Source organism: Lithobates pipiens, unplaced genomic scaffold (assembly GCF_037356315.1).
Source record: "Lithobates pipiens isolate NorthernLeopardFrog02 unplaced genomic scaffold, aLitPip1_a1.2 Scaffold_24, whole genome shotgun sequence".
NCBI classification, from domain to species: domain Eukaryota; kingdom Metazoa; phylum Chordata; class Amphibia; order Anura; family Ranidae; genus Lithobates; species Lithobates pipiens.
In genome coordinates, this window is record NW_027507786.1 from 25,528,787 (window position 1) to 25,539,411 (window position 10,625).

At 46.7% G+C, this 10,625-nt stretch overlaps 1 protein-coding gene across 3 annotated transcripts; it reads right to left on the bottom strand.

Moving 5' to 3' along the window:
• Positions 1-714: 714 nt before the first annotated feature.
• On the bottom strand, positions 715-9,593 carry LOC143929736 (uncharacterized). 3 transcript variants are annotated; one of them, XM_077453728.1, is made up of 4 exons: positions 9,092-9,588; positions 8,738-8,864; positions 7,802-7,885; positions 715-4,579 (listed from the first exon to the last, which is right to left on the bottom strand). In XM_077453728.1, exons 2-4 carry the CDS (start codon positions 8,797-8,799, stop codon positions 3,898-3,900), a joined length of 828 nt encoding a protein of 275 aa, XP_077309854.1. In that variant the 5' UTR covers positions 8,800-8,864; positions 9,092-9,588; the 3' UTR covers positions 715-3,897. The 3 variants fall into 3 exon arrangements, with proteins under 3 accessions (XP_077309854.1, XP_077309855.1, XP_077309856.1); XM_077453729.1 differs by having other exon boundaries at positions 8,738-9,593; XM_077453730.1 differs by lacking the exon at positions 7,802-7,885 and having other exon boundaries at positions 9,092-9,589.
• Between the last annotated feature and the right edge of the window lie 1,032 nt (positions 9,594-10,625).

A 10,625-nucleotide genomic window follows, 5' to 3' on the forward strand; every position in this document is an offset into this window, starting at 1 on the left:
GGGACACTGTTCCTCCTCCCACTGGCCACCAGTGATGGGGCACTGTTCCTCCTCCCACTGGCCACCAGTGATGGGGCACTGTTCCTCCTTCCACTGGCCACCTATTACGGGCTACTGCTACATCTGACAAATATTAAAGCAGATTCCGAACATGAATGGCACCTCCGCTGTGAGTCCAGGTTTAAGCCCCACCATCCAAGTGGACATAGAGTTAGAATAAAAAGAGCCGAGCAAAGCGAGGCCGTGCCCGAAGCGTGGTGAGCGGCCCTCTAATATGTGCAGCCCTATGTCCACTTGGATGGTGGGGCTTGCACCTGGACTCACGGCACAGGTGCCATTCATCTTTGGAGATTTTCCGAATCTCCTTGTGCTCCGCACTGCGCCTGCGCAGTACACAGCGGACACTATTCGATAGGCGGACATTTTTGGACAGAACACCGGTTTGAAACTGTGCAGATTCACATGAACTCGAACAATTTCTAACGCACATCAGTGTGAACCTGGGCTCAATTTCATGACTGCTTAGTGTACACGATCGGACTTCATACAAACTTTCCCATGGATTTCTGTCCAAAGGGCGTTGGCCATGAACAGGGATGGGAAAGGTGCATGGCAGCAAACTGATTACAGAACTACAGGCAGGCCATGCGTTGGGACAGTATCCTGTAACTCTGATCGGTAAACTAGAATAAAAGTGAAACAGCACAAAGAATGAACATTTTTATGTTTCTTTATTAACCACTTCAATACCGGGGGGCACTTAAACACCTTCCTGCCCAGACCAATTTTCAGCTTTCAGCGCTGTTGCACTTTGAATGACAATTGCGCGGTCATGCTACACGGTACCCAAATGAAATTTTAATCATTTTTTTCCCACAAATAGAGCTTTCTTTTGGTGGTATTTGATCACCTCTGTGGTTTTTATTTTTTGCTAAACAAATAAAAAAATCCCGAAAATTTTGAAAAAAAAATGTTTTTTTTTTTGTTTCAGTTTCAAAACTTTGCAAATAAGTAAGTTTTCTCCTTCACCGATGGGGTTACACTGATGGGCAATGATAAGGCGGCACTGATGGGCACCAATGAAGTGGCACTGATGAGGTGGCATTGATGGACACTGATATGTGGCACGGATAGGTGGCACAGGTGGGCTTGGACACGGCTGATCACGTCGGAGACTCTTCAGACTGACACCCCGCAACAACGATCGCCGCGATGCGCGCCCCCGGGGGCGCGCAGTGGCTCATAATCCTGATCACGTCATATGACGTCCGATCAGGATTATGAAACCACTTTGCCCCCGTCAATATGTTATTGGGCCGGGCGGCAAGTGGTTAAGCAAAAAAAAAATTTCTATATTAAAGGCATTTTCTTGAAATAACAAACATGTTGTACGTACCTGCTCTATGCAGTGATTTTGCACAGATCAGCGTCAATCGTCCTCTTCACGACTCCCTTCTTGGCTCCTGGCCCGCTCCCTTCTGCCGAGTGCCTCCAGAGCAAGCAGCTTGCTATGGGGCACCCAGGCAGGCTTGCTCTTGAGCCGCTGCTCTGCGATTCCATTCACAAACAGAGCTGAGGCTCGGCCACACCCCTCTCTCTTCTCATTGGCTAACTGGCTGTGATTGACAGCCAACGAGGAAGTGGAGACCCCACATCGCTGGATTGCAATGGGGCTCGTGTAAGTATTAAGGTCGGCTGGGGGGGGGCTGCACAGAGACTTTTTTTTACCTTTAGGCATAGAATGCATGAAGGTATAAAACCTTAAGCCTTTCTTACCACGTTAAATGATCAATTTTAAGGGTAACACACTTTAATCACCAGCCCACTACAGGCAAGTGCTTAGTAAACTCTTTTATGTGTGTTAAATAGAATCACCTGTGAGAATGTAGCTTATGTTCAATGATTATTGCTCAGAACAGACTAATTGTATTGCACAAAATAAACCCACAAGGGGGCACTTAGCATCTTAGAGGCGCAAGCTACTATGGACATTGGGGTGACTGTGCTGGGAACCCTGAACCCAGATATTTTGAAGAACACAAGACACCCCAATAGACAAAGTGCACACTCCTAGACAATGCTATATAAATATGATTCTATCTTCAAGTCTATAACCTCCGTCAGGCCAAAAAGGGCCCCCTGGCATTCCAGCATTGCAGAAGCCTCGATCTGCCTCTTATTTAGTAATGGCCTGGCTGTATAAATCTTCTCATTCGCTATACAGCCTGTTCTCTGCATACTCTGCTCTTCCCGGCTGTTTTATTCTTGAGCTGTGTATGGCTCATTCCCGCATCATCTGAATGATACCTGAACTCTGGGGAGGAGATTTACTACTATGCAGTTGCTCCAGAGCTTAGTAAATGAGGGGGACGCTCTGCCGACTTCCATCATCCAATCATGTGCAAGCAAAAATGCTGTATTTGTTTAATTTTTCTTTGCAAAAGGGAAGCTTCACCTCATCTACTAAACCTTGGAGCAATTGCACTTTGCAGAGTGCACATTTGCCTTTAATCAACCCCACAGTGGTCAATAAAAAGACCTACACTCCCCAGGGTCATAATTTTGCTCTTTGAAGTTTTGGTTAACCCCTATAGGTAGCCACCGTCGCCCAGCTCTGAGAATCGGTACCATCCCATACACCTTGCCTCAGATTAACACCCTTTTCAAGAGTTGGGCAATGGAAGCCACCAGAGAACATCCAATGTGACTGGTATTTGTAATCACTGCCTAGTACTGGCTGTTGACCGGTGACATCTATCAGGTTCTATGGAGATCACTCACTCTTTTGAAGCCCATTATGACCAGTCATACGGCCTGCCAGGGACAGAGTGGACACTTTTTCACCTGCATAAAACAAGACAAGTGCATGGCACACTCAGGCAGGTAGGTACCCCCAGCCAAAGAATAATGGTAATTAAAATAAAGATAAACGTCCAATCATAATGTCTCTGGTGGAATAGCCCCAAAAATACCGGCCACAGTTATGGCGGCTGACTCGAGTGTTAGAAACAGACTCTGTAGATGTGACACAAAAGAAAAAAAAGAGGGAGAGCGCATTTTGAGTGTAGCAATTGGTTAAAAACAATTGGCTACTCACATGTGTGCATAAAAGACACGCGCTTCATAAGAAAACCACTGGCATCTGTATCCTGTATCCGTCTCCCTGATGGCGGTATTGGTGTAGCAGAGCTGGTCTTTCTACTATCTCCGGAACCCCGCTGGAACGCAGTGGTCCATCGGGGTGGAAGTGATGTCATGGTGGGAGGATAGCAGAGCATGGCTACGTGTTTCAGAGTACGCACACTTCTTTTCGTAAAGCCACGTCACTGTGACGCTACTTCCTGCCCAATGGACCACTGCATTCCAGTGTGGTTCCGGAGATAGTAGAGAGGCCAGTCAGGCGCCGGTACCAGGTCTGCTGCACCAATACCATCAGCAAGGAGATGGGCACAGGATACAGGTGCCAGTGGTTTCATCATGAAGGGGCACATGTGAGTGGCCAACTGTTGCTACATTTAGAAGTCACTCTCCCTCTTTTCTTTTGTGTCGTATTTTCAGGTTTTTCACCTGCACCGCCCAAACATTTAGAAACAAGGCCTAGGAGGAGATGGAGAAGAGATTTCTCCCCAAGAGTTCCCAGAATCCTCAGAGACCGAAAATATAACCTGTTAAAGGGAGCGGACAGGAAACCTCTTCCTAAAGAAGCTACTCAACAGCTGGAAAGGTGTTTGGAGGGTTGAATCAAAGTCTTCATCCCAGCCATTCCCAGAATCCTCAGGGGCTGGAAACATGACCCTTTGGGGGGAGAAGAATGAAGGCCTCCAAAAATCCTGAGCCTTTCGATGATGGAGAAAGGTGGGTGTTCTCATCCCACCCCCAACAAAGTTTGCAGAACGCTCAGCAGCTGTCAGCATGATGGTTCCTCTGGTGGAAACTCTTGTCGCAGTGCTGACACTTGTAGGGGCGTTCCCCAGTGTGCGTCCTGTAGTGGTCCTTCAGGTTGGACTTTTTGCGGAAGTATTTCCCGCAGATGGAGCACTGGTAAGGTTTCTCTCCTGTATGAATGCGCTGGTGGCGGGCATAGCTGGAGTTGTCATGGAAGCTCTTCTCGCACACGGTGCGCTTGTAGGGGCGCTCTCCAGTGTGGGTACGCAGGTAAATCTTCAGGTGAGAGCTGCGGATGAAGCTTTTGTCACAGTCCGTACATTTAAAAGGCCGTTCTCCTGTGTGGCTCTGCATATGGACCTGGAAGCTGGAGTTATTGCAGAAGGTCTTGCTGCACACACTGCACAGAATAAATGCCTGTCCTCGCTCCTGGAAACCGATGGGGGCGTCTTCCCTGAAACCCTTCACTGGTGACAAGTAGGGACAAATTTCTTCCAAGGGGAAGGAACGCTGTACCCCGGAGAAGCTGACCTCACAATCAGAGAAGACACACGGTACCTCGTTCTCTTTGGGCTCAGTCTGTTTGTTCTGGTCAAAGTCATGCAGTGCAGCAACAGGTTTGATTTGGCGAACAATACCTTTCCGCCTCCGAGAACGGTCTCTGGTGGCCAGTTCCTGAGCCTCTCCGACCTCTCTAAGGAAACAAATACATATTAAAAACCATGCAAAATTGTAGGGGAGTCAGCTACAGTGTGATGTCCAGTTTCTGGAATGAGTCCAAATAGAGTGTGAGCTCCACAGTATACACTGGAATCCAATACCAATTCAGTCAGCTACAGTGTGATGTCCAGTTTCTAGAATAGGTCCAAATAGAGTGTGAGCTCCACAGTATAAACTGGAATCTGATACCAATTCAGTCAGCTACAGTGTGATGTCCAGTTTCTGCAATGAGTCCAAATAGAGTGTGAGCTCCACAGTATCAACTTGAAACCAATATCAATTCAGTCAGTTTCTGGAATGTGGGAGTGTGAGCTGAGAGCTCTACAGTATAAATTAATCCAAAACCAATTCAGTCAGCTACAGTGTGATGTCCAGTTTCTAGCACAGGTCCAAATAGAGTGTGAGCTCTACATTATAAACTGGAATCTGATACCAATTCAAATACATGTTATGTCCAGTTTTTAGAATAGGTCCATATAGTGTGTGAGCTCCACATTCTAAACTGGTACCAATTCAGTCAGCTCCAGTGTGATGTCCAATTTCTGGAATGGGTCCAAATAGAGTGTGAGCTCCACAGTATAAACGGGAATCCGATACCAATTCGGTCAGCGACAGTTATATGTCCAGCTGCTGGAATGGGTCCAAATAGGGTGTAAGCTCCATGGTATCAAATAGAAACTGATACCAATTCAGTCAGCTACTGTACAGTGTGATGTCCAGTTTCTAGCACAGGTCCAAATAGAGTGTGAGCTCCACAGTATAAACTGGAATCCGATACCAATTCAGTCAACTAGAGTGTGATGCCCAGTCTCTGGAATGGGTCCAAATATGGTATGAGCTCTACACTATAAAAACTTAATACATAGGTTGAAAAAAAAAAAATATATTTTTTTTTAAAAAGGCACAAGTCCATCCAGTTGAATCACAAAAAAAAAATAATAAAAAAAAATAATATTATAGGAATGGGCCCTATAATACACAAAGTTTCACCACATAAGAACTATAAACCCTATATAAACTATACACACCCCTGCAGCGCTTCTACCATGTCGGAGGAAACACTACAACTGAGGCCATGGTGGAAGCGTCCGGTCTTTAAAGAAAAACTGACTGCAGTGTTTCCTGGGAAAGTGGGTGGAGCTGCGCTCTCTCCAGGTGCCGTCCTGAAAGACGTAGGGAGAAAATCCCATGTAAATAAGTATTCACAGCTTTTAGCACCAATTACAGCCTTAAGTCTCTTTGAGTGTACACCTTCAGTATACAACTTCCCTATAGCCCTCCCTAACATTTGCCTGACCATGATCCAGCGATATGCATGAGAGCGGCTGCTCTGCAGGGTTTCTGCCTCCCGAACGGCTCCCGCTGCTGTCAGCCATTCACAGCTCAAGTAGCAATGAGGAGGGGGCGGGGCCGAGCACTGTTCTGTGTGTTTAATAGACATACAGAGTGGGGCTCAGGAGCGAGCGAGCGCCTACACACACACACACATATCCCCCCCATAGCAGGCACTTCATTTAGAGAAGAGGAGGCATGCCAGCGGGGGACCCGAGAAGAGGAGGACCTCAGTGCACAAAGCAGGCACGTTTGACATGTTTGCTATTAAAAGGGTTTTTTTTTTCTTTGTTTTTTTAAATATAACTTTACTCAATTGTAAACAAACAAAAGTAAAACATCTGGCCAAAGGCTAGCGGCCGTCTCTCTGAAAAAGCAATATGTGGTGGATCAGAGGCTGGCCAGAACCACATAGGACTGCCTCCCGGATGCGTGGTTGCATTTTGCTGCAATTTACTGCGCACTGCAAACACGAGCCAGACGTTGGGCTTGCAGTTGCAGAGCAGCCCCTTTGACTTGACAAGCTGCATTATATTTGCCATGGCATGCTTATAGTCCCCTCCAGCTGTGCCTTAGACTTTACACAAGTAGTAGGGATTTGGAAAGGGGGGGGTGTTGTCTGGTCGCCTATATCAGTGTTTCTCAACTAAACTCCTCAAGGCGCCCCAACAGGTCATGTTTTCAGCATTTCCCTCAAATGAACCAGCTGTGGTAATTACTAAGGCAGTGAAACTGATCAAATCAGCTGTGAAAAATATTGGAAAGCCTGAAAACATGACCTGTTGGGGCGCCTTGAGGACTGGAGTTGAGAAACACTGTCCTATATGACCGCATGTGATTAGTCAGAAAGTCCCCCTTCTATATCCATACAGACTATCAGATTTTCTGCTGATTTTTGTCTTCAGATTTACCAAAACCATATAGTACAAGGGCCTGCCTGGTTGCATACACACTGAAACTCCTACAGGTTTGACCTTATTATATGGTTTTGGTAAATCTAAAGGAAAATAAATAAAATCCAGCAGAAAATCTGATAGTGTGTATGGGGCTTATGACCCTGATTTACTGTCACTTTATTACTAGGGTGTGAGTTTTCCTGATATGATGGCCAAACTCCACCATCTGCCATCACTGTCCAATGAGAGGAAAATACCAGTCTCAATACACGACTGGAAATATTACCCTAGTGATAACTTTCCCCACCCTGATAAATAAGGTGCCAGTAGAGGAAGGAATAAAAGAAATAAAACCAGGCAGAGGCTCTAACCTTTCACTGCTCTGTCCCTAAATGTCCTTACAGAAGTCCTTCTATGAGTAAGGCCCCTTTCCCCCCGGGGGGGGCGCTTTGCAGGCATTACAGTACTAAAAATAGTGCCTGCAAAGCGCCCTGAAACAGCCGCTTCTGTGTCTCCAGTGTTAAAACCCCGGGGGCTTCACACTGCAGCGGTGCATTGGCAGGACGTTAAAAATACTCCTGCAAGCAGCATCTTTGGAGCGGTGAAGGAGGGGTGTATACACCCCTCCTTCACCCCTCCTGCCCATTGAAAGCGCTGCAGCGGCAATTTGCGGGTGGTTATAACCCTTTTTCGGCCACTAGCGGGGGTTAAAACCGCTCCCGCACCAGTGTGAAAGGGGCCTAAGCCAGTATCAGTAAAAGGGACACAAAGAGACAGATAGTGCCCATCTCCATATACAGTCCTAGACTATGCAGAAGATCACAGACTTCCTGTCAAAAGGTGTGTGTACACAATTTTCTTTGTTGGGGGGGGTGAACTAGCTCTTTAAAAAACACAAGCTGGTGAAAGAAAGTGTAAGGACTGACCAAAACACAGAACTATGTCACAGTGAGGGGGGCAGAGCTCACTTGTTGATTGGCTGTGGTTGTTCCGGAAACGTTCTCTGTGTTTCTCGATCTTCACCAGGAGATACGGGTTGAGGATCCGGTACCCTGGGGGGGGGGCAGGGAGAACACAATCTACATTATGACAAAAGTGAGTGCACCCCTCACATGTTTGTAAATATTTTATTCTTTCTTTTCATGTGACAACACTGAAGAAATGACACTTGGCTACAATGTAAAGAAGTGAGTGTACAGCTTGTATAACAGTGTCAATTCGCTGTCCCCTCAAAATAACTCAACACACAGCCGTGAAAGTATTACTAAACCCACAACAGTAAAATCGGTCTGTATATACACGTCATAGCATGCTTGTTATACTCACTGTGGAACGTAAAGGGTTAATCCTCTACATTGTGTAAAAAAGGGCTGTTTGATCCTGTATGCATAGATCCTCCCCCTCCTTGCAATGTCTATCTGGGGAAAGCCAGCCAACTTGCACATGCTCAGTTGTGTCTTTTATGCTGGAGAGAAAACCGTTTCTTGTCCTCAGAGCTAGCCAGATCACATGATACAGACATCACCCATGTTTTTCGGAGGCACGCGATGATCACATGTCTGACGAAGGGGTCCTGCGTGACTCCGAAATGTTGCACTCTCCTTCTGTTATGATCATGCAATAAACTATCCGTTTGGGCGCTACTTTGCGTCGATCCGCGGTGTGCTGGCAAATATCTATTTTGCAACAGAAGGTATACCCCCCCTTATCGCTTTCAGCGGGCGTAGCATAACAATGCATTTACAGAGTCCAAGGGGTTCAAGCAGATGGCAAGCAGGTGATGAAATACCTCTCCACTGTCTGCCAAATGCTCTTCAGAAACCATTGTACGTGTGAGGTTGTATTCTCCCTCCTCTACATTTGCCACCCCCCACCATCCCATGCCCTCGTGCCCCCTCACTCACCCAGATTGTGCAAAGCAGAGTGAATCTCCTTCATGGCATCCCGGTACAGATCCTGCTGCCATTGCTCCATAAGCTCCCAGTCCTCTTCCTCGAAGCAGGCGGCCACATCGTGGAAGGTGACCGTCACCTGTGCGGGAGGGAAGGACAGACAGAGGGGTCCATTAAAATCAGGAGAATCAGGGAAATCGGGTCCAGAAAATAAACAAGAGCCTACAATTCCCTGCTCTCTATAAAGAGATGAGAACCATCGGATGACGATTGCCATGACCAAGGATGTGCCATGACAGCAGCTGCAGAATTACAATCCCATCCCCTGATAGCAGCATAAAGTACTCCCATCATACAAGTTCTTACCGTCCCCGACAACGAGCTGCAAGTCCTCTTCTCCCAACACTTCTCCATCTGAAAAACAGAGACAGGAGGTCTCCAGAGAGTGCAGAGAGTGCACTAGAGAAAGCCAGAGACCCAAGTCTGAGGATCAGAGCAGTGAGGGGCTGCTGTCTAGATAGACACTGTGTGTGTTAAAGCTGTGCGCATCTGAGACAAATGAGAGCCTGAAGGGGAAGGCCTGAGCAGCAAGGAAACTGAAAAGAGGTGCAGTAGTTGTGCGGGAACCCTGTTATAAGGCCAAGAGGGCTGAATTGTAAAGCCTAGGTGGCAGTGCTGCTGAAGAGAGCCAGGTGGCTTGGCATTTTTCATGTATTGTTTTTTGGCAGAAGAACCCCTGTGTGGGCAACCAAGTGCATGTATGAACTTTATGTTGTTCCTTTTTAATAAAAGTGGGCTACCATGCCCTTAAACAAAAGTTCCTGTTCGATGTGAACTTACTGAAAAGGCATCTACCACTGAGTTAAACTTCCCCCAATGTCACACTAGATAAAGGAAGGCCCGTAGACGTGGTGTATCTAGATAAAGGAAGGCCCGTAGACGTGGTGTATCTAGATAAAGGAAGGCCCATTGATGTGGTGTATCTAGATAAAGGAAGGTCCGTAGACGTGGTGTATCTATATAAAGGAAGGCACGTAGACGTGGTGTATCTGGATAAAGGAAGGCCCGTAGATGTGGTGTATCTAGATAAAGGAAGGCCCGTAGATGTGGTGTATCTAGATAAAGGAAGGTCCGTAGACGTGGTGTATCTATATAAAGGAAGGCCCGTAGATGTGGTGTATCTAGATAAAGGAAGGCCCGTAGATGTGGTGTATCTAGATAAAGGAAGGCCCGTAGATGTGGTGTATCTAGATAAAGGAAGGCCCGTAGATGTGGTGTATCTAGATAAAGGAAGGTCCGTAGACGTGGTGTATCTATATAAAGGAAGGCCCGTAGACGTGGTGTATCTAGATAAAGGAAGGCCCGTAGATGTGGTGTATCTAGATAAAGGAAGGCCCGTAGATGTGGTGTATCTAGATAAAGGAAGGCCCGTAGACGTGGTGTATCTAGATAAAGGAAGGCCCGTAGACGTGGTGTATCTAGATAAAGGAAGGCCCGTAGACGTGGTGTATCTAGATAAAGGAAGGTCCGTAGACGTGGTATATCTAGATAAAGGAAGGCCCGTAGACGTGGTGTATCTGGATAAAGGAAGGCCCGTAGACGTGGTGTATCTAGATAAATGAAGGCCCGTAGACGTGGTGTATCTAGATAAATGAAGGCCCGTAGACGTGGTGTATCTAGATAAAGGAAGGCCCGTAGATGTGGTGTATCTAGATAAAGGAAGGCCCGTAGACGTGGTGTATCTAGATAAAGGAAGGCCCGTAGATGTGGTGTATCTAGATAAAGGAAGGCCCGTAGACGTGGTGTATCTAGATAAATAAAGGCCCGTAGACGTGGTGTATCTAGATAAAGTAAGGCCCGTAGACGTGGTGTATCTAGATAAAAGAAGGCCCGTAGACGT

What these genes read in the sequence shown, in the direction of transcription:
- LOC143929736 (XM_077453729.1), bottom strand. Translation starts at nt 8,799, where the DNA reads ATGGCAGCAGGATCTGTACCGGGATGCCATGAAGGAGATTCACTCTGC. An exon ending in CTCTGCTTTGCACAATCTGG is followed by an intron (nt 7,886 to 8,737) that starts GTGAGTGAGGGG and finishes CCCCCCCCCCAG; the next exon opens with GGTACCGGATCCTCAACCCG. An exon ending in CAACCACAGCCAATCAACAA is followed by an intron (nt 4,580 to 7,801) that starts GTGAGCTCTGCC and finishes TTGTTTCCTTAG; the next exon opens with AGAGGTCGGAGAGGCTCAGG.